The 23,702-nt window shown below is 53.3% G+C and overlaps 1 protein-coding gene across 1 annotated transcript; it reads right to left on the bottom strand.

Moving 5' to 3' along the window:
• Positions 1–684: 684 nt before the first annotated feature.
• On the bottom strand, positions 685–23,222 carry ONECUT1 (one cut homeobox 1). The gene is made up of 2 exons (XM_005512264.4): positions 21,688–23,222; positions 685–8,560 (listed from the first exon to the last, which is right to left on the bottom strand). Exons 1-2 carry the CDS (start codon positions 22,766–22,768, stop codon positions 8,268–8,270), a joined length of 1,374 nt encoding a protein of 457 aa, XP_005512321.3. The 5' UTR covers positions 22,769–23,222; the 3' UTR covers positions 685–8,267.
• Between the last annotated feature and the right edge of the window lie 480 nt (positions 23,223–23,702).

Raw genomic sequence — 23,702 nt, 5'->3', positions numbered from 1 at the left:
CTGAGCTGGGACTGGGAGCCAGTGGAGCTGAGCTGGGATGATGAGCCCGGGGGGCTGAGCTGGGACCGGGAGCCAGGGGGGCTGAGCTGGGACTGGGAGCCCGGGGGGCTGAGCTGGGATGATGAGCCTGGGGGGCTGAGCTGGGACGGGGAGCCCGGGGGGCTGAGCTGGGATGATGAGCCTGGGGGGCTGAGCTGGGACGGGGAGCCCGGGGGGCTGAGCTGGGACTGGGATCCTGGGGGGCTGAGCTGGGATGGGGAGCCTGGGGGACTGAGCTGGGATGATGAGCCTCGGGGGGCTGAGCTGGGACAGGGAGCCCGGGGGGCTGAGCTGGGACTGGGAGCCCGGGGGGCTGAGCTGGGATGAGGAGCCCGGGGGGCTGAGCTGGGATGAGGAGCCCGGGGGGCTGAGCTGGGACTGGGAGCCCGGGGGGCTGAGCTGGGATGAGGAGCCCGGGGGGCTGAGCTGGGACGGGGGCTGCAGACCTGGGCACAGGGCGAGGGAAGGAGGCCCAGCGCCGGGAGGCCCCGGGTGCCATTCCATGTGTTCCCCCAGGGGTGTCTGTCCTGTGTCCCCCAGGGATGTCTGTCCCGTGGGAGGCCTGGGGTGCCCCACAGGTCCACCTGCCGCCGGCTCAGCCCGGTGCGGCTGCACATGAAGAAACAACAGAAGGCAAGAAATGTCTAAATTTAAAGTGCTGGAAAATCCAACCTTTTATTTACTACATTTTGTGACTACATAAACGCTGAAACATTGTAACACTGAAAAGCATGATGACATCATCACTTGCTTTTTTCTTTTTTTTTCTTTTTTTTCCTTTTTTTAAATTTTTTTGACTTTTTTTGCTTAGCAAACACAGCAGATGATATTGCACGGCATCAAGTGAGAACAGTAGCAAAGCTTAAAAAAGGGAACTTAAGGAAATCTTAACGCAGTACAGGAGATACTCATAACCAAACCAGAATAATGCCTAGCGCATCACACTTGTCGCCGCTACACACAAAAATACAGAAGAAGAAGCGCTTGACTAAGAAAGAGATTGAGGAAATATTAGCAATCAACTGTAATTAGGTACAATAATCACTTAGTCTGAAATGCAGATGCGATGCATAAACTACTACTGCTTCCTAATGGGCGAACTAAAAATGACAGCAAAGTTGTGTTTTATCAAAATCTTCGCTTTTTTTGTTTTTGTTTTTGTTTTTTTTTTCTTTTTTTTTTTTAACTTTTTTTTTTTTGTTGTTTTTTCCCCGTTTTGTTTCGTTGCTCTGGAAGAACATCCTCTTGCTCTTGGAATATTTTCCTACCTCTACGGATGTGGGACCTGTGATTGTCTCGGGCGCCCTCTGCGCGGCGGCGGCCGGAGCGGGGCCGGGGGCCGGGGGGCCGGGGGCCGGGGACCGGGGGCCGGGGGGCCGGGGACCGGGCTCCGCTCGGCTGGGGCCGATTGCGGGCAGGGGGCTGTGGAAACAGCTACCAAAGCAAGTAAAAGACAATGCTTTGACGGTTATTGTCATTTAACACTGTTGTTCGGTTCAGGCTGCAAAACTAACGCGGTTCCAGAGTGCGGATGCAATAAATGCAAAACGGACCGTGAAAAATCGGACTAGGGGAAGGGGAGAAGAAACCGTGTCTTGCTAAGCGCAGCTCTGTCCAGTGCTCGGTGGCTTGAGCTGGAGTCCTAGACTAACGCTTTGTCTCCCCCCTCCCTGTGAAATGTAACTGCACAGCACCGGTTCATGTGTGCAGAGCAGACATTCAGCCAGTGCTTGCCGACAGACCATTTAATGATCCTGCATTTCAGAGCGTATTTATTGCCCCGTTTCAATACTTGAAGTATAAAAATGTACCTAGAAAGTGTAACTTCTGACCAAAATGACCAAAAGCTCGCACCCTGCCCTTGTCCTCCCCGCCCCAACCCCTCCGCTATCCCCCAAGGGAAAACAAGGTACACCCGGAGCTCAGCTACTGTGCGAGGAAAGGAAGTATTTACAGCATCACAAACCATGTCAGCCCACAACATTCAGTTGAAACAGAACCTATTGTTTACGCAAAATAAAACACAGGCGAGTGGCATCCTATTTTCTGTGCCTTGATGCCATCATCAGCTTTGCAGAATTATCATTGTCATTACTTTTCTTTTTTGCTTTTCAATTCAAAACAGTTCTTTCCTCCCTCAAGGGGCCGGGGCAGCCCCGGGCACTCGGAGGGGTGGACGCTGCCCCGGCCGTGCCCCCGCTCACCCGCAGCCGGGCACCGCGGTTCTGCCGCCACCCTGAGCCCGGATGCGGCCGCAGCCCGGCGGCTGGCCCGGCTGCCCCTCGCAGACCCCGGCCCGGCCCCCGCCGCCTTGGCTGGAGAGGGCGCGCCGTGGTGGCCCCAGCCCCGAGCGCTCCGTCCCACCGCCCGCCGCGCCCCGGCCGCCCCGCGGTGCCCGGGGGAGCGGAGCCCCCGCGGGGCCCGGCGCTGGCGAAGGCGCTTCCGTGAGCAAGGTTTCCAAATTCAAGTCAGCTTTTCTCCCGAGCCTTACGCCCGCTACTTGCGCTACCCGTGCGAATGGCGAAGGAAAACAAAAACTCAGCAAAGTCTCTCACAAATGCCAGTGCTTTTAAACATTAAACGACTTTAAAACTCTTTGGATGTGCGGGTCTCACCCGCAAAGCAACCTTTCTAGAAAAAGACAAATAAATTAAAGGAAAAACACACTAATAATGCCTTTCTGCTCTCTAAGTGACAAAAGTACTACCTTGGAACACTCATTTTGGCATGTACAAGTTGGGGCGAGGGAGGCCCGGGGGGGTAACCTGGCAGTGTTTGTAACACGGTGGAAGTGCATGCCAAGACAAGGCTGAAGATACACCCTGCAGTCAAGAGAAGCACTCTCCTTCAGTTCATCTCGGCATCAACAATGAAGAGATTGTAACATAAAGCTTTGGCCATTTTTGAATCTACTATATACATTTTTTTTTAAACTACATAGTCATAAATTAAAGCAGTGATTAAATAAGCATATACAAAATGTAATTAAATTAAAAATCACAGCACATTATAGAGAAAAAATAGGAACCATTTATCACAGCAGAGAATATTTCTTTTACCCTGTGAAAAGAACATTGACTGGCAAACACAAAGAAATCAAAGCCACGTTTCCCTTCCTTGCGTTCACTGCAGACAGCAACCTTTACCCACTTGGAAACATTCCCAGGAATAAGATCTTCCTTGAGGATAACACAGAAGTTCTGCCAAAAAAGAAAGGAAAAGGAGAAGAAACCCAAACCCGAACCAAACGATATAAAAGGAACGTACAAACAAAACAACCCCTACAAAATAAATAAGAATTATAAAGCTTTTTTAAGTAACCTTAACAATTATCAAACTAGTAAGTTCTGCCTTATCACATAGACTCTCTATACAACATAACCCTAAAGATTTATTACTATGAGGTATTTGGAGGAATTGGTAAAAGCGATGCACGGCCTGTCTGGGCTCAGGGACTCAAGCTGCTCTGGGGGAAAAAGAGGGAACCTTTGGTTTGTCAGCAAGAAAGTGGAAAGAACATTTTCCTTTGGTATCAAAGAAAGTTTCATTGCATGGTTGCACGGCAAAAGCACCACGGTGAAGAATTATTCCTTTTTTCATTAGTGGCCTTTCTAAGAGGCTGAGGTATTCAAAGAGTATAAGGTGAGAGATAAAGAGGTCAACAGCGGTTTAACACTTTGGTTCAAGCAAGGCACTCGTCCTATGAGTTTACAAAGTTTGCAACATGTTTGCCTAGAGCTTTATTATTATTATTATTATTATTATTATTATTATTATTATTATCCTTGTCAGCGTCAGTAGTAGCAGTTGTAGCGAGAGAAGTATTCGTACGGTTATCAGCATTACCATTAGGAATGAAGACAAGGTTGCACACGGAGTGAAGGTGAGGAGGGGAGATGGGGACGGGGGAAGGAGGAGGATGAGTTCCCTTTACAGACCAAGGCCGTGCATGAAAAATCTTTGGTATTCTTTGGTATCATCAATGTGATTAAAATCACCAATGGAAATCGAGTGAGGTAGCGTCTTTGGTTCACACTATAAATAGTAGATCTTTACACACTTTTTTTTCCTTTTTTTTTTTTTTTTTTAACACGTGGAAGTAGCTATTCCTTACCTTTTGCTTCTTTGTCTTTAGCAAATAGTTACCAAATGTATTGTAAAGCTAACCACACCACAATAATAAACCAGGAGGCTAAGCAAAGTCTCAAAATTAGCCCCTGGGCCTTTGAATGCACCCAAACGCAGCGAGATAGAAAAGGGTAAGTGCTTTCTCTTTGTTTGCTAAATGCATAGTTTTCATCCTTATGTACAAAGGAGGAGGAAGAGGAGGAGGATAGGAGGAAGAGTAGTAGAAAGAAGGACTGATTTTCTGGGTAAAAATGTCTTGTTTACAACTCAGGTGAAGAGAGGTGTCCTAAGACTCTTTGGTATAAGCTCAGTGGTGTTTCCGAGCCCTCGCAGCAGCTGAGCCCCGGCACCAGGGGAGCGCGGTGCCCGGGGCTGGGCCCGGGACCCCGGGAACTCGCTTTGGTGCCGCTGGAGCACGTTCTCGGGCAGAAAGCCCCGTTGCTGCCTCGCTCGCTCTTGTCGGGTTTGCTTTACCTGAGTGAGGAGAGGAGGCTGAGGCCCCTGGGAAGCCAGGAGGGGTTAACGTGGGGGTACGGGTCAGTCTGATTTTTTCTGTGGAAAGCTAATAATGCCATTTACAATGGGGATGGATGTGGACAGTTCACCTCCTGGCCAGCCTCCCCCAGCGGGTCAGTGCGGTCAGGTTGGGATGCGGGCTGCCAGCCCACGCACGTTCCTAATGCCCTCTCGCCCGCGGAGTCACCTGGGACTGAAGCCTCATGTCCTGATGCTCCCAAACTGGTTCAGATTCTGCTCCCTCTCCTAACCCCCCTGGCAGATTTATGTCCTTTTGTTGAATCTGGAACTCGTTTCCATTTTGTCAGGAATGAAGTGAACCGGAAGCCTAACGCTGATTCAACAGGGACGGGCTTTCCTGGGCCAAGCTAAGCGCAGCATCAGCGAGACGCTCCCGTTCAGGACGCCCTGCTGGGGAGGGCAGGGTCGGAGCGGGGGCAGCGGGAACCGTCCGTGCTCAGGGCCTGCACCCGGGCAGTCTGCTCGGAGGTAAAACAGCTTCACACGTAGACGAGCAGCTCCCTACTTATTTGCTTCATGTTTTGAAACGAACTAAAGAAAAGTGTGTTCTTTGCCTATTCAGAGTATGAGGCGCGTATTGCTTATGGGAAGAGTGGTTTTGTTCCTAATGGCTTGTAAAAAAACCAAAAGGTTTACATATACTTAAACAGACATTAAAAAAATCAAAACACTTAAAGTCTATAACTTGTGCATCAGTTTTAGTGTGTGTGTGGATGTATGTGTGCACATGTATACATACATACACCCCCATAAAAATGTGTGTGCATGTATATATACACAGACCTATTCAGGGACTTGCCTCTGTGTGTGTGTGTATCAGAGATCCTGAAATTGCATATTGGGTGCAAATCTAATGCTGGTATGAAAGTTCTCTTTGGTTTCAGCAAGTAGTCTCTAAAGACAATACAAAGGAAACACTAAAAAACGCGGCAATGTACCTTGAATTTCCCTGCATTTTTAAATTCTCAAGTTTTAAATAAATAAGGCTTTCTTTTCTAAACTATAAGTACATTACAAAGCAGTGTTTTGCTGGAAAAAACTAAAACGTTAGTTATCACCGTCCTTTAGTAAGCTTACACTAATGAGGAGGCATTCATTAGATACATTATAGGCGAGCTTATGAATGTGTCTGTAATGTCTCTGTGGGGATGGAACGTTTAAAAGTGGCTCGCTACAATTTAGGGTAAGCTAGAGACTTGAAAAACTCATGGATTAGATCACGCTTGTATAGACAGTTGCTTTGTCAGTCTTAAAGTGGGTTTAACATAGGAAAATGTGGAGAAAGATTCTATGCCAAAAGCCTTGGGTTTGTTTGAATTATTTTAATAAAGAGATATTTCAGCTGTATTCTAAACACTTAGTGGAAATTAACTGGTTCAGATACCCTGAATCTTGACCAGACCCTGTCCTCTGGGAAAACAACTGGTGCTACAAAATTGGTAACTTTGGCGTCACTAGAGTTTTGAGTGGGCTTCATCCCAAACCCAGTATCTGCTGTTGCTGATGCTGGTTGGATTCTGGTTTGCCTTGACTTCTCCTTTCTCTCTTTTATTTTTATTTATTTCTTTTTTTAAGGGTGTAGGTAAGATTACCTATTTCTAATCCTTGCATTGGGCCTATACCTGCATATTTGGTTACTTTGGGATTTAATACACCTAGTAGAATTACTACAGTAGTTTGAAACACCGGTTAGAAATCTAACAGGCACATGTGTGGTTTTTAAAGTCTATTTTCCCCTTACACTAAAATTTAATATGCAGATGTTGCACGCTTTTCTTTTTAATTTATTAGAGTATCAACGGGATGATTTATCTTCTACGGGTCTGTTAGCAACACAGCATTTGAAGCTTTTCAGCTACGAGCTTTAAACTATTTCATGCATTATCCTGATTAATAGATGGGCAAGAAAGAACGCACAGGAGCAAAGCCCAGCCTGCTGCACACAGGTACGAGGCCACAAACCATCAGGCCGCGTCTTGGTGCCATGGGAGTTTCGCTATTGACTTCAGAGGCACCGCGACTCAGCCTTCCGAAAGCACGGCCGGAGCTCCCCACCAACGCTATCTGATCTCGTTCCACTGCTTTCAAAAGCAACAGACCATGAGCCTTCAAAGCTATTGCTGTTCCTCTGCCTAGTGAAGTCAATAGGTAAAAAAAGCTCACTGATGTCAATGAGTATCGATCAGATGCCGAGCCCTGTGGTTTTACATTTCGCGATTCTTTTCATTTTGCATACGGAATGGCTCGGGTCTCCTGTTTGCAGGCTAGATGGCAGAGCTGAGCCGTGTTTCTGTACGGCGCCGTTTGCAAAGAGCGCTGCACGGTGCCCGCGTCACCCGGGAGAGCGTCACCCGGGGCCGTGCACTCGAGCGCTGCCGGATACGCACACGAGCGCCACTGGACACGCACATGAGAGCGGCCAGACATGCACAGGAGTGCCGCCGGCCACGCACTCAAGTGCCACCGGACACGCACACGAGAGCGGCCGGACACGCGCTCAAGCGCTGCCGTGCCGTCCTGCCCGTGGCCCAACAGCCCCTGCCCGGCTCCTCCTGAAGTCAGCAGCACAAAGGCCGACCGGCCCCAAGGGCAGCGGCACCGCGGTATCGGTGCCCGCGCTCCTGGGATGGCATTCTTTCTTGCCAATCATGGAAAGAATCAATGATGTGGCTTTACTAATTGCAAATAACAGTCTTGATTACAAGTTTTATGTGTTATACAGTTAGATTAGTTTATACCTATAACTCTACATAGTATTTTGTGTAAAAATAGCTTTGGAATATTAAAATCATTGCAATAAAATACCTGCAATATAATTATTAAATGTGTTCTTTGGTAGCTAGTCGATTTTTTTTTTTTTTTATGGATGGAATAGTTTTCCTTTTTAAAATCTGAACATTCCTTAACAAACAAAGAGAATGCACTGGTTTAGGTACCATTCAAAACTTCTTTGCCTAGTTTGAACTTGTTTCCAGGCGTCGCACCGGTTAAGTTCAAACCACGAAACAGCAAAACTCACACTACCGTTCAAATGGATTCAGACGACTCCACGCGTTGCCGGTCGTGCCGTGGCACAACCCGCTCTGAAGACCAGCCCTGACTAAGTCCCTGCCCACCGGCGTGCACGCGGTACGGGTACACCATACACCTTCATGGCAACTGCTGTGGAAATGAAGAGCCATGTCTGAAGAGATGTCCATCCAACGACAAGAAATCACGATGCTCCAAACCACTAAACAGCCAAGTACGGTGAAGATGATCATGGGTGAAGGTGTAACACCAGTGGTCTGTTTCTCTTCTCTTCTCTTCCCATACTGTTTCACTCCCTCTGTTTCACTTTCTTCTTCCTCTCAATTTTTTTTGCAAGTCGTCGTCCTACTAAAGTGTGTGTCTTAGAACAAAGTCGTAATGCAGGTGAAATAAGTCTTTGGTTTCTTTGGACTTATAAATAACATTTTTTTCAAATAGTTCTAAGTATAAACCTGCTATCTTGAGGTCCTGGTCTGTCTTTATTTATTTATTTATAAAGCTTTTCCACCGAGGTTTAGTTCGTGGTTATTCCTTCATGCTTTGGTACAAGTGCTTGATGAAGAAGATGAGTTGCCTGAATTGGAGCTGCCCTCGTCTTGCCACTTATCCAGACTCCTCCTCCGTGCATTCATGAAAAAGTTGCTGACGGTGCTCAGCTCCAACCCAAGCTGCTGGGAAATGGTGATTTGTAATTCTTTGGACGGACGCTTATTTTCCTTGAATATTGCATGTAGAGTTCGACGCTGGACATCTGTGAAGACCAACCGAGGCTTTTTTGGTGTATTCCCTCTATCCTTCCCATGCTCTTGTTCTTTCCTCTTGCACGCTGCAAGAAAGGGGAGGACAGTTAGAGAGGGTGGGCAGAGGAGTCAGTGCTAATAGCTAATTTCTATAGCTTTTTATCAGCTGAGAAATAAGGAATTGGGAGAAACCAGAATGTTACTACAGTCTTACAGGCCAGATGACTATGTATTCTGAACAAGATAAACCACGTTTGGACATGCAGAACAATGGTGTAGTAAATCTTCCTTATAGAATTTCACCTTGTTTCATTTATCATCTCTTCTTTCCCTTTCAGAACGTTGTTATATTTTGCTCTGCATTATTCAATTTGAAATCTGCCTTGCAGATCACCTGCCAGGCGGGATCGGGGGGCTGGGACGGTGGCTCCGGGATCCCCCGCCAGCCTTTGACCGCCCCCCAGCTCATCTCTGTTAGCATCTCGCTAGGAATAAAGGTTTCCTTGGGAGGACAGATTGCTCTGTCTCACTTTCAAAAGTGTCTGATATTGTCTGTTCTCCTTTTTTTCTCTAACGATGTCCTTTAATGCTGATTTAGAGATGTATTTCTGGAGGAAATACGGATGTTCTGTCTCTGCCTCACTAGTCCTGATTTCTGTGGAGATCAGTGCTGATTAGATGAAGAATTTTGTGCAGTGTCCCCACCTATCCCATGGTTATTAGAATAAAAACAGCAAATTACTTTACAAAGGCCCTTCCTGTGTGTTTTATTGCTACCAAGAGCCGGTCTTGGCATGAGGTTTAATTGCTCGAGGGACGTATAAACATAGTCATCCACCTTTTGTACTTCAGAAAAGGGCCCCTGCGCAGATCGGACAGCAAGGTGCGGGAGATGCAAAGGCAGCTCCTGCTGGCCCCGGCAGGCAGGGACCAAGGCACCAGCGCTCAGCTTTTGAACATCTCTGTAACAATACGTATTCCTGCTATACATCCTTTCATAAGCAATGACACATTGATCAAATGGACTGGAATGCCCAGCTCATATCTTCTACAGTTATTTTTATCTGAAAACCTTTGAAGAGTGCTTTGAAGTTACATCCTGACCTCTAAAAAGCTGTGGAGCTCCTAGGCTGAAAAGCAGGTTTCCTCGTGCAAGCGAGACCACCGAGGCGGAGCTGCTGCATTCACCGCGGGCATCGCGCCCACCGCAATAATTCTGCATCCCCACTCAAAGCAAACATTGATAACTCAAGGGTAACAAATACTTTTGCAATAATAGCCTGTTGTTTACTGACAAATATTAGGAATGAGAAACAAAGAAGGTATCAACACATAATCTCGTTTTTTCGTACAAGCCCGACCATTTGACAATCAGAAGTTCCCATGAAAGCAGCTGCAGAAGCTCAGCTCTGTCACAGCCTCAGCCCCCCTCTCTGGCTCTGCCCCTGCTAACCAGCTCCTGCACAAGAGAGCACAAACCAGACTCAGACAATGTTTGCTGCTCCCAGCACTTCACTTCGGCTCACGCTGCTTCACACCCTCCTTCTCCACAGACTACACAAATTTCAGCTCCCACTTAGGTGCCTCGTCCAGACCATCGTTTGTCACAAAATCCTGACTATATACATAGAGTGACCCAAGCCAGCGCTGCCTCAGCAGGAATTGTCACGTCACAAGTGACAGTCACAGCGGTAGATGGCACAAAGCTACTTCAGTGAGTGATGTAAACCTCCAGGGTTTTGGTCACAACCTGGTACATGAGTTCTCTGAAATCACAGAGAATAACAAAATATGCTTTACTTCAGCTTGTGAATTAAGACAGGTCTTGTCCTCACATCCAAGTTGGCGTTCTTCTGCTTCGAATGAAGGACTAATTATATAGTTGTTCAGAGAGAGCCAGACACTGAGTTGCAATTTGGGACCTTATCTGAGTCATGGAAGACTCACACACAAGAAGTTCAGTCCTCATGAAACATGGCACAGCCCCAGCACATGAAACCAAGGCCTCCGCTGCCCCTGGCAGAGCAGAGCAAAGCAGAGCAGCCCAGCTCAGCCCAGCTCAGCTCAGCCCAGCTCAGCCCAGCTCAGCCGTGATCCCGGACCCCCCTGCAGCCCCGTCCCCACTGAAAAGCACACGGGCCCCGTCCCTGCCCGGCATTGTTCCCAGAGCCTTCTTCTACCTGGGGCACATGGGGAACATCTTCACAATGCAGATCATCCTCAGACAATGAAAAGCTGTTTCCTTTTCAGCTCTATCCCTGTCAGCATTCAGAGGCAGATTGAGGCAAAAACTTTGCAATATGCTGAATTGTTCCAAGAGCCCTTGCAGACAGTGCTGCCAGGCCGCCGGTTGTGAGCAGCAAGGGTGGATACCTCCTTTCATCTTCTGCCTTGTCCAGACGCAAGAATATTAATAGCACTTAAAAATAAATAATGGTGATAATGAAAAACCGTAATAGGGTTTCCTTATGATCGTTTTCCCTGCACTGGAACCAATCAATTTTAATAATAAATTGTAGCTTCCAGCTTGCCAGAGAACAAATGCAGACCACGGGATAAAATCTGCTCCGATGTGAGAGCCTACCCAGAGCAGGCACAGCGCCCAAGCAGCTCACACTGCGAGGGCTGACGAATTGGGGCCACCCAGCCCGGTGACAGCAGCCTGCGCTCAGCAAGGCCAGGCTCAAAGAAGCCCCACCTGCCTGGGCCAGGTCCTTCTCTAACACCAGATTTAATTAAGTCAGGGGCTCCAGAGGCACTCCCTGAAACCCTCATTTCAAAAAACACCTGAGCCTGTCTCCAAAACCGTTTACCACACGCCTTTTTAAGGATCTTTATTTTACGCCCTCGCTCCCCGTGCAGCCACACGTGCCTCCGGGCTGCCCCAGCCCAGCGACGCTCCTCGCAATGCCTTGTGAACAAGCCTTAACAAAGTCTAGTTAAGAAGAAAGCAAAGCCGAGAATAAAGAAAGAGCCACTCTGACTTTGGCAACACACGAGCAGATATGACAATGTAATATTACCCGTGCCAGAAGGAGCCGTATAAATCCACTGCTGAACTCTGGCTTCTTCCAGTCTCTTCCATCTTCCCCTGCCCTGAGCAACAGATATTTTTGACACTTGCAATTCTCCTGATACAGTCCATCAATCTATTTTTGTCTCCCTCGGTTCCTCCTAAGTCACCCGAGGGATTTGGCCGAGCTAACTTGCCAAACCTCGTCAGGTCTGTACATGTCACCGGGGCCCAACTGCCTGTGCGTGGCGCAGAGCTGGGCTCTCGCTGCGGCAGCGGCCGCTGTCACCGCTCCACGCAGCTCCATGTCACCGCTCCACGCAGCTCCATGTCACCGCTCCACGCAGCGCCCAGCTGCAGGCAGCACTGCGGGACCAGCCCTGCTCCAACAGAGCTGCGAGCAGAGCGCGTCCCCTGTGAAAACGCACTAATTGCATCTTTAGGATGAGATAGTGAAGGATGAGATTTTGCCCACCTATGATGTGAACTGCGCTGTTCTGTCAGTCTAAAAGTCAAGATTACAGTAAGCTCAGGTGTTAACCCTGACACTTGATCTAGTCTCTCATCCCTAGAGGCTGGATTTCTCTTTAAAAATCTAAGGGAAAACCTTGATTACCATAAATCAATTTTCAGGAGCACATGGTGCATACACGCGTGCATAGCTGTATGTGGCAAACACTAATTTGCCTTTCTAAAAACCTAGAGCAAAGAATGAAACCAGTGACACTCTCAAAAACCTGCTTTCTGCTGGTTTGATTTAGGCACGTAATAAAATTCCACCACATTTTGCTGGCTTATTTTCTGGAAGATTTGCACTGGAGCAGAGAATGGCAAGTCCTGCTCGGGCAAACCCCACTGCAAGCCCTGTGGCCAGCTGTGAAGGCAGGGGACCACCGAGCACTGTCCCTGCGAGAGGCACTGCTCAGCTGGTGGCCCACCGTGCCGCCGTCACGGAGCACGTGCTCTGGCACAGGATGGAAAAGCAGCAGATCCTGAGAAAGGAGGAGGTGGATTTAGGGGGTTTCAGAGCTGGCACCAAGCGAGCCGTGCCCGTACACACACAGCCGACGGGCTGAGGCGGCGGCCACGTGCTCTGAAGGGACACAGCAGCCACCAGGCCTTTCACCCTGAGGTGACAGGTCACGTTTCCAGCTCTTGCCCGGGTCACTGCTGACCACAAGACATTATCACTTGATGGCCATTGAGTGCCCTGTATGATATGTGGCAGCGGTCTTGGTTCAGCTCCCCATGAGCAGGTTCACCCCACGCTAATTTCCGTCACATTTGACACATTATTTGACATGAATTAGCACTGTGGGTGGAAGGCTGAGCCAGACGCTACAGGGAGAAAGAGTCTGTAGGAACCCATTTTGTAGCTGAAATGTTCATTTTGGGGAACAAAGAGGACCAGGGATCTCTCAGGACTGTGGGCTACCAGGAACTCGGCTGTCTTGCCTGAGGAGGCACTTTCTGATGCTTCACTTCAGAAGGTGAACTCAGCACCGAGCTCTGGGGCTTTCACTACCACCTTCACCGGACCAACTCAGTTTTCAGAGCTGTTTCACCCCTACTATTCATGAGCATTATATTTGCTTCACACAGGTAGGAGAAAAATAACCAACTGCTTTATGCTTCTCTCAAAAATTGCAGTTCAAGATTGCCGGAAAGGAGTTCCTGAGCTAACATCTTCCTTGCTGTGGATTCAGAGCAGGTACCCTTCCTGTGAGTGTAAAACCCCAGGAAATTAGTTAGCCCAGCTCAAAGAATGGCCAACAGAAGCCCTGCAATTCTGCACATGCAATAAGAGACATTTTAGACAGACTTGAGCGAGTTCTCGAAAGTTTTGTGATGATCATCTTTTCCTACTCCTCTTGCAAAGCCTGGTCTTTCAGCTATCCAAACCTCACAGGACATGTCTTAGAGACATAAAAATGCTTTCAGAGTTCTCTCCTTACACGTATCTTCTAATCTCTATTGTGTTAGGTCTATAAATGCTGGGACCTGTCAGAGCTACAGTCTGAATTGTTCCCACTAAGACCAAGCACCTGCTGCTAGTTTTGAAACACCACAAAATAGCCAATAACATTTTTAGAGAGTGATAACTCTTCACTGGTACAAGCTAGAGAACATCCTGGACGATATTCTTCTGAGGGAGCCTCTACCTTTGGGTGGAAAAGGCAGCAGGATTACTACAGGAGGTTGAAACTGCTTTGGCCATCAGAGATAGTCCTAATCACACTGGCTATGACAGCTCAGCGGAAGAAAGTAGCCAAAAGTTAATGGTAAATTAATGGTGATGATAATACATACTAAAGTGTGATAAGCGATTCTGCACAGTGTTCCCAAAAGCTTCAAGCCACCGTAGGATAAGGCCATTCACACGTCAGTGACGAAGGCCTACATGGTGACACAGTTCATTGGTTGCTGCCCCAAACTTTCCCCTTTCAAATGTAGAGAGTATGGGCTATTTGGAAGTGTCTGAACCCACACTCAATTATTTCTTGTTTCTCCTACTCCTGCTATCAGTCAGCATTTCACACTTGTCTCTCTGGTGATTCGTATTTACGCTTATTTAGAATGTGAGGGTATCCATCTACTCAGAAGTCATTTGATGTGTATGTTGTTTCCCCGCCTCCAGCCCAGGCAATGCTCCTCTTCTGTTCGTTGAAAAGAGATCAAAGTATGTTTCTATATGGGAAGTTCACAGATTGACATCAGCCTGCCAACATATAGATCCCAGCTGAGAGTGAATGGTAAACATCTCACTCATCTGCATTGTATTAAAATGAGTGACCTTAATTTGCTGCCTCTGGTATAATAAAGTGAATCAGACTGAGGAGCACTGACTCAACAATTCGGGATTCAGGGGTTTACACAAGCTTACAGTGCCGATGGGTCTGTAACCACTCGAGTGAGCTGACATCACCGTTACAGAACATGTTGCTAAGTGGATCAATCAGGGGAAAGCACCCGATTTTCCCGCGATATCATTTGAAGCAAATGTTACATTTCTTTAGCTGGGTCTTTAGTTAACCATATTACTGTGACAAATATTTCTTTGTCTAGTATAAGTAATTAGAATTTAATCACTTTAACTGCATCTTAATTACCCCAAATGAATTGCAAGGACATTTAATAGCAAAGATTAAATTGCCTTAATGAATGATTTTTGCGACTACATCAATATTTTAATCGCGTTAGCCCTTTCCAGCGCCCCCCAAGCCCCTGCAGCGGCGCAGGCATCCCCCGGCCCCTGGGTGGCGCCCGCTCCTCGCCGCTGCCCAGCGGGGGGTGCGCACCGAACCGCGCCGAACCGCACCCGCGCTGCTCCGAACCGCACTACTCCGTACCGCGCCGAACCGCACCCGCTGCTCCGAATCGCGCCGAACCCCGCCAAACCGCACCCGCGCTGCTCCGAACAGCGCCGAACCGCACCCGCGCTGCTCCGAATCGCACTACTCTGTACCGCACCGAACCGCACCCGCTGCTCCGAACTGCGCCGAACCGCACCCGCGCTGCTCTGAACCGCACTACTCCGTACCGCACCGAGCTGCGCCGAACCGCACCCGCGCTGCTCTGAACCGCACTACTTCGTACCGCGCCGAACCGCACCCGCGCTGCTCCGTACCGCACTGCTCCGCGCCGCTCCGCCAGGAAACGCGGCCTGCTCCGCACCCTACACAGCGCAGCCGGGCAGCGCCGCCCGCTCCGCACCCGCTCCATGCCGCGCCGCCAGGGAGCGGCCACTCCGCCCCGCCCCCGGGAGCACCGGCAGCCCCGCCCCGCCCGCTCCTGCGCGGGTTTACCCGCACGCTGCCGCCCGCTTTGAACAGCGCGGCGGGAATGGCTTTCCCCCGGGGGTCCGCGGCGCCGGGGTAAAGGGCTCGGCATTATTCCAGGTTATTCCCTTTCTGCTGTCCCAGCCCGAGGGTCTGCTGCAAACGCCAAAAATAGAGTTTCTGAGAGGTGGAAGTGACCAATCCATTGCAAAACCTTCGCTGGGACATTAAGGCTCGTCAGATTTACTTAAAAACCCGGCCAGTTTCTCAGGCTCCTTTCCTAAGGACCTACCTGCTCGTTCCCTCTTCCCCTGTTCCAATTTTTAAGCCCTCAGTTAATTCCGACAATATATTCAAAATAGCGAGATGTGTCTCAAATAAACGAGAAACACGGCAGTGATGACATCAAGAAGTTTCTCCGGTTTGGAGGGCGTTACGGCAGCAGTGTGGCAACCTGCCTCTGCGGGGAAGGGCTGCGGACCTGGGGAAATCCGCCTTCACTAATTGCACCGGCTGTGGGTAACTTCTTACTGGCAGATCTAGTGTGCACGTAGCAATGTATGCAGTATTGCTGTACCTTAAGAATATCCATAACCTTAGAGCGGAATCACTGCAGCAGCTTCTGCAGCGAAGTCGCTAAGGAAGAGCCCCCCCCCGCCATCTGATTTAATACTTTTAGCTATTTGAAGCAGCGGCATTTCTAATGGTCCACCACAAAGTGCTTGCACACACCAACGCCGACATTATACAGCCCGCAGCATCTTGCAATGCTGCTTGCACACCTGCGAAACAGCAATCCACCGCGTTTTAATTGCCATTTGAGCTGCACATAAAATGTTACCACCGAGACTTCCTATCTCCCTAAAATGGGAAAAAATCAAAACTACTGTTGAGCTAATAAATTGCCCTTATAAATTACTCTTTCAGCATCATAAAACTGACTTCCTCTTAAGCAAAATGGCTCAAGTAAGTTGCATTTCCGAATAAAGTCAGTAAGCATCGGTCGCTTCTCTGTCGGTATATGATTTATCCAGATAGATTTATATTTTAAATTCAAATGAACTTTTATCGATTTGATCACGGAAGTACTCGACATGATGCCACGCTAGGTCCATGCTTGGTCCTCAGGAAAAACTCCCCTCGATGCCTGTACTCTTCGGGATAAAGCCACCAGCACTTCAACAAAAGCCTTAGGTCTCTCTCGAAACGGACTTGTCCCTTGTGTGGAGATTATGGGGATCCTTCTGCTACACAGAAGAGAGGTAAAAGCTGCCTGAGGCAAAGCACGAGCTTTGGTTTAGTGCCGGTACGTGCCAACTGTGCACTTCCAGATAACTTTGTCTCAATCTAAACATCACTTTCTGGCTCTGTAAAGGGCAGGTGGCACACAGCAGCACCAGTTGCAGTGCCCGGGCTCCACACGGGTGGCACCTGGGGCAGGCCAGTCCTGGCACCGCGCACCTCTCCTCTGCTCCTGCGGCATCCCGACCCGTGCGGCTGGCGGGGCCCGGGGCAGGGCCACGCACGGTTACAGGGCTGCAGGGAACTCGCTGCCGCTCAGGCCACCCGAGGGAGGGAAGGCACGAATCCTCAAGTCAGGTGCCGCCGGGGCCGCGCAGCCTGGCCGGGAGCCGAGCCGCTCCCGCCGCCGCGGGCAGCACGAGCAGCGGGGAGCCGGCCGAGCCCGGCCTGGCCCGCCGCAGCGCAGCCCCCATTGACGCTGCCGTTATTCACGATCCATGCGGCGCTGCTGCCCACCGGGGCCGGCAGCCGTGGAGCGGCTCGGCAGACCCAGCAGCCGGGCTGCGGGCGGCCCCGGGCGGGCTCGTCCCGCACCGGGAGGGCGGGCTCCGCCGGGGGCTCGCCCGGGAGCGGGGCCGGGCCGTTCCGGTGGTCGCTGTCCGCGGTGCTGAAGCTGCGCCGTCCGCGCTCGGCAAGAGGGAGCGCGGCAGCAGCGGACGGAGACTGCGCGGACACCGGCGCAGGGCACCCGGCAGGATGCTCCCCGGTCCGCAGCGCTCGGCAGAGCCGCCGATCCCCGGGCAGAGGGAGCAGCCAGCGGCTCTGCCCGGTGCAGGCGAGTTGCCCGGGCCGGCGGGCCCGTCTTCCACCCGCCGGCGGTCAGTAGATGGCGCAGAGCCTCCGGGAACAGAGGGGTAACGTGCGAGGGCTGCGGGCGGCTCGGTGGCACTGGCCGATCGGCGCGGGCAGACGGGGGGGACCAGGCCGGCATCGCGCCCACAGCTCGGCCCTGTGGCCTCGGCGGTGCCCGCGCTTGAGAGCGGTCCCGTTTTGAGGCTATTTCATCCGAACAAGAGCGAGGGTGGGAGTGGGACATGATCACACACCCTCCCCCGGCGCCTCCCCGCCACGCGACGGGTAATTAAAACAAACAAACAAATGAACAAACGAGCACGGGCCGAGCCGTGCTACCGGAGGCAGGGGCTCCGCGGGGCGGGCCCATCCCGGTGCGGAGGAACGCGGGTCGCCATTGCCCTGCCCCGCTCCTCCGCCTCCCACTGGGCAAACATTAATGAAAGGCAAACGCGGCTGTGTGTGAGCGGCTGTAAATCAATCCCGCCGCAAGGACACGGCCGGCAAACAAGCGCGGCTCCCAGCGCCCGCCTCCGGGCCGGGGCACGTTGTCTCGGCGCCAGCACTGCCTTGGCAGCCGCTGTCCGTGCCCGCGATGCGCGGAGCCAGGCCCACGCCCGTCCCCGCGGCGTCCGTGCGGCCCGCAGGGTGGGAAAGGGCAGGTCCTCTCCCCCGGGCCCGCACCGCGCTCGGGGTGTCGGCGATGAAGCCCCCGGTCGATGCCCTCCGCCTCCCTGATGCAAATGCTTTTATGCAAAGTCCCCGCCGGGTAAATATTAAACAGGCCCTAATGAGGCAACCGGGGCCGGGGAGGCATCGACCTTCCCCGGCGCACGCTTGGGGTGGCCAGCGGGGCGAGAGGTGTAAACGTCGTTCATTAGATATCATATTTAATGTGGAAAACGCTCTGATTACTGTATCGATTTCTTTACAGTTAATTTGGCGAGTATTTCTCGCGGTCTTCCCAAGGCTTCTGCTTAGCCGGGATTCACGTTGGAGGCAGAAAGAAAGGAAGAGTGGAGCGCAGAAGAGAGATTCAGCTGTGAAAAATAACAGTCAGGTCACAGGAGAACACCGAGAAGCTCTAGAGAGATGGTTCACCCGCCCCGACTGAGCCGCGGGGGCGAGCGCGGTTCCTCCCAGGCCGCCGCTCCCCTCGCCCGGCTCCCGCTGGCCCGGGACGGGCTCAGCTAACCCGGCCGGGAATGGGCCGAGGAGGGGCCCCTTCGGGACGAGCTCGCTCGCAGGGTGCACCTGGGCAAACAGGACCACTCCTGCAGTAGATTCAAAGGAGCCTACGGGGTCCCTTATACCCCTCTGGGCCGTTCCCGAAACGTTTCTCCGCCGCGTCTGTCCCTCGGGCGCTTCCCTCCCGCCCTGGCGGAGCAGCCTGTGCGGGGCCGGCAAGCGGCCTTCAGGCAGATGCGTTCCTAATAACAAACGGCTCGAAGCAGATTGTTTTTTTCCTGAAAAGGCAAGTATTTTTTTTATCCTTTTTTATCCCCTCCTATTTTCCCCGCACTTACGAAAATAACCTGAAATGAATTCAGCCTTAAATCGCAGCATGCTGCAGAAGGGCTGTACATTTTCTTTGAATCGTATATATTTTGTCGGTTTCCCTTCATTGATCTTCCAAATATCAATGAAGGCGGGGAGAGAGGGGGAAGAATAACTAATGGAGAAATGGTCAAATAGATAAATATTCAGTGATGGAGGGGAAGCGAGAGGGGGACTGACAAAGGAAAAGAGAACAGAGGAGAAGGAAGATGGAATGAATAAGATGGAGGCTGGAAGAGGTCAGCTTTGCAATTAGCAGTTCTGCTTACATTTCAAGAGACAGCCCAGGAAGTGTCAAGACCTCAATCCTGCTTCCATGTAACTACCAATTTTTCCTCTATTTGTCGGAGCTTCTGTAATCTGGGAGGTAGAAACCCCCCAGGGATGGCTGGAAGGGGCAAATCCTGAAGATAAAGTGCTGGCAAAGACCACGAGGCCTAAAATAAGCAGGCTCCATCCCTCCGCCTGCAGAAAATCAGAAAGGGGAGAAATGAAGGCGGCAAGGGCTCCGCTCTGGGTATTTATCTATCTGATAATTCTCTAAACGCCCGGGAGTGAGTTATAATTTGGACGTGAAATTTAATTTGCGTCGGCTGGAGTAATTTATGATATTTTGAATGGATGTTCATACATCAATATCAATCGGGGCAGATTCTTACCACTTAGTAAGATCATCGCACATTTAAAACCTGCACAAAATCAAATCGATAGTTTATGCATTTACAGCAGATTGCCGGCAGCTCAGGACGCGCAGCGCGGAGGGGCGCGCAGCCTGCGCGGGGCGGGGGACCCCGCGGGCCGCCCCCATTGGCTGGCACACAGCGCTATGCAAATGAGCACGTGCTGCCCGTGCCCAGGGTGGGCAGCGCCGGGCGAAGCCCCCGGCAGCGCGGGGGGAGCGCTGGGGACCCGCGGGTGCCCGGCCCGGCTGCAGGAGACGCGGGGACACTCGGGCGCTGGCGGCCCTCTCCGACCCCCCCGGCTCCCCAGACTGCGAGCCCCGTTTCGCCCCGGGGAGGCCGTTTCTGCAAGGTGCCAGCTTTTGGGTTTCATCGCAAAGGGAAGGCAGAATAATGAGGCTTTGTCTCTCTAACGGGATTACCAGGATCCGTTTATGCGAGGGCAGCGCTGAGGTGGCTGGAGGAAGGGGCGGTTTGGGGACAGAAGCGAACAATGGGTCTCTCCGGACCCGGCAGCTGGGCAGAAAGCGGCCGCGCCGCGGGGAGCTGCCGGCTCCTCCTGGCCGGGCCTGCAGCCGGGCTGGCAGAGCTTCCCGGCCGGCAGCGCCAGGGAGGGGATGCCAGCAGACTCCGAAGCGAGGGGTTGTTTCCAGTATCGATCTATGCAAATGAGCGGAGATTCAGGTCGACCGAATCGTCGTAAAAATACGCTCCGAATCGAAGAAAGTTGGCCTTTGCAATCGTTACGGGGATACTGGAAACACAAACTCCATCCTCCCCTCATGGGTAGCGCCAGTAAGACGAGGGTTTTCTCCTGCTGGGGTGGATGTAGAGGAAGGGAAGGCGGAAGGGGCATTTTCTGCGAGCTCAGACCTTTGAAACTGACTCCGCAGGAGAGCAACGTCCTCCCACCGGCGTGCACCGCAGGGCCAGCTCCAGCGGGAATGGCGATCCTGCCACGGGCCCTTCCTAGCACTGCTCTAGGCTTCCGAAACGAGGAGGCTGGCTGAAACCAGACAAGGAGCACGACGGTGACCCAGCCGAGTGCCCGCACGGTCAGAACGCAGTTCGCAATTCCCATCGTCGTGGCAGCCGAAAGCGCAGGATCATTTGTGCCTTTGAAAGGAGTAGATTTGGCCTTTCTCTTATTTTTGTCTCTGAAACGGTTCAGTGACCCCGGCTCCAACTCGGATTGACTATCTCGCATTCTCCAGGGACAAATTAATGGAGACCTATCACTTAATTAACAAACCCTCACTCACGGCATATTAAACCCAGACTCTGCACTGGGAGAGCAGGCTGGCGGGTTTGGGAAGGAGGCAGAGTAGAACAGTACCGACCGGGAGGGCAATCTCCGACTGCAGATACAACGGGAACCCCGACACGGACTGCCTCTCTCATGCATCCACGCGAAATCCAAACTCCACTGCTTGATGGCAATTACAACCAATTAAAGAAAAAATATAACGATTTAAGTCAACACCATTGCTCAGCCACCACTCACACGCCGGGCTCGTATCGTCTGTAGGGAAACCCTGTCCCAGCAGACTTAACCCAACCCGAGCGGTACGCGGAGCCAAGACCGGCCCGAGCCCCGCCGGGCGCTGGGACCGGAGCCCGTCGCCGCCGGGGCCGCCGCCAACAGCACAAAGCAGGCTCACCGACTCCTCTCGGCGGTGCCTTTAGGGGGTCCCCCGCACCCCGTCCGTGGGCCGTACAGGTCCTGCTCGGCCCAGCCCAGTCCAGGTGTCGGCAGCACCTCGTTACCGGGCACGCTGGGCACTGTCCCGCCGGCGACAGGCGAGCCTAGCGGGTTCGCCCCGCCCGGGATAACGGGGAAAGCCAGGGCGCCGCAGTGCGCAGCCCGAGCCCCGGCTGGGCTTTGTCTGGCAGACGGGAGCACGGCGCGGAGGAACCGGACCGTGCCGGTGCGCGGAGCCGGGAGAGGGAGAGGGGAGAGGAGAGAAGCGGAGCGGCGGAGGGGGTCCGGGGCTACGCTTCGGGGACAGGCAGGGACCGGGGAGGCCTGCCCAGGCCCGGGGCCCCAGCCCCGCCGCCGCCGTGCCCCGACCGCCCCGCAGCGGGCTCACCTGCCAGCCGCAGAGCAGACATCCGCTGAAACTCCGGTTCCTGGAGCCACTTCCACATCCTGCGGAAGGTCTCCCGGCCGGATTTGAGCTTGCTCCAGGGCTTGGGGTTCCTCAGCAGGTCTGAGAGGGTCCCTTGAGAGCGGCACAGCACCCTCTGGGCGAAGATAGCCTGGGGGATGCTGTACCGCTTGAGCTCGGTGGTGATCCTCTGAGCTACTTCTTTGGTATTGATTTCTTCCATTTGCCCTGAATTACTTCCACTGTTGACCTGCGAACCAGTTACAGAAGGGTTTTGCTCCCTGGCAGAGCCCAGGATCTGCCCGTGGCTTTGGGCATTCAAGTGGGCATGGGGGTGGTGTGGGATCCCGTTGATAGGCACCATGCCAGCGGAGGTGGGGGTGAGGTGTTGATCGCCATGCCTGGCTAACATGGCAGGGTGGTGGGCTTCAAATCCGTTTGGGGTGAGCATTTTCTCGGCGGGCATGGTGGCACTAGGGTGAGCGTAGTGGGGCAGCCCTTGCTGGGAGTTGTGGATGCTCCCCAGGCCCGATCCAGACAACGGAGAGAGACTCTGCCCCATGCCGGTAACATCCTTATGGTAGGGGGTGTAGAGATTATTCATAGACGCCAGACCCCTCTCGTCCCGCATGAGCGTGAAGCTGCCGCTCACGTTGCCCGGTATCCGCTGGTGGGGGTGGTGGTGGTGGTGATGGTGGTGGTGGTGGTGAGGGAACTTGTCCGAGACCGTCGAGATGGGAGGTAGAGGCTGCAGAGGGGTTAACGTGGTGTAGGTGCTGCTCATGCTCATGCCGGGGGGTGTCTCGCAGGCCATGGTCATGGTGGGGTGCAGGGGGCCCGTCAGCGCGTGGTCGGGAGGCCGGTGGTGGTGGTGGTAGTCGCCGCCGTCGAGGATGGACGCCATGCCCATGGAGCGCGGGTGGGCAGGCAGGTGGCTGCCGCGGTGGGCCACCGCGCTCCGGTGGTGCGGGCTGCCGCTCATCAGGTCGGCGGCGGCGGGCACCGGCTCATGGCTCACCCCGTGCAGATCGCCGATGTTCTCCATCGCCAGCTGCGCGTTCATCGTCGGCCGTGCGGGCGGCTGGACCGCACATCTATCTGGTGGGCGGCGGGGTGTCCCGGAGCTCTTCGCGGCGGCCGCGGGCCGGTTCCTCCCGCGGGCCGGCGGCGGCGGGCGGGCGCTGTGGGCTGGTGACGGCGGTGCTGCTGCCGAACCGGTGCCTTGTCCTTCTCTTTTTCTTTCTTTTTTAATTATTTTTGGTAGTTTATTTATTTGGGAATTTTTCCTGTTGTTCAGTGACACCGCCGGGCCGGTTCTATGGCCCCCGCTCCCTCAGGCCAGGCTCCGCAGCCGCGGCGGGTGTGTGGCCGCGTCCCTCGCCATCTCTAGCCATGGCTCTCTCTGCGCTCCGCCGTTTGGACGCGGCTCCGCTGCTGCAGCGGCGCGGCTGCTGTCCGGCGCATGCGCGCGGCGCCCCCGCCCGCCCCGCCCCCCGTGACGTCACCGCCCCTATTAAGGAAGCGAGCCCGCGCGCCGGCGGGTAGAGCTGTCGATGTTGCGCGGCCCCGCGCCCCCCGGGTCCCAGCGCCCCCCGCCCCGCCGGGCACAAAGGGCCGCCCCCCCCGCCCCCGCCGGGCGGGCGGCTCCGGGCGTTAGGGCCGCCCGCCCCGCCCCTTCGGTGACTCCGCGTTTTCCGTGAGCGCGGAGCCTCTTCTCCCTCATTTCACCGGCAGCTTCCGGGCGTGAGACCACCCTGCCCCGGGGCGCCCGCGGGCCGTGCTCGCTCTGTATCCCCCGCACCTCTCGCCGTGTCCGCCCGCTGTGTCCCGCAGCCGCCGGACCACACACGCCCGGCGACCTGCGGATCGCTCGTCTGCGCTGCTGCACCGGGAAACTTCCCGTTACGCGGCCTGCGGAGGGTCGCTGGGAACCCCGAGGCACTGCGGCCGGGGTCCAGCCGCGGGTCCCCCCTCCCACTCAGGTCTCGCCCCGAGCC

The sequence above is a fragment of the Columba livia genome, chromosome 11 (assembly GCF_036013475.1).
Source record: "Columba livia isolate bColLiv1 breed racing homer chromosome 11, bColLiv1.pat.W.v2, whole genome shotgun sequence".
Classification (NCBI taxonomy): domain Eukaryota; kingdom Metazoa; phylum Chordata; class Aves; order Columbiformes; family Columbidae; genus Columba; species Columba livia.
This window is presented reverse-complemented; position numbering and strand designations above follow the sequence as displayed.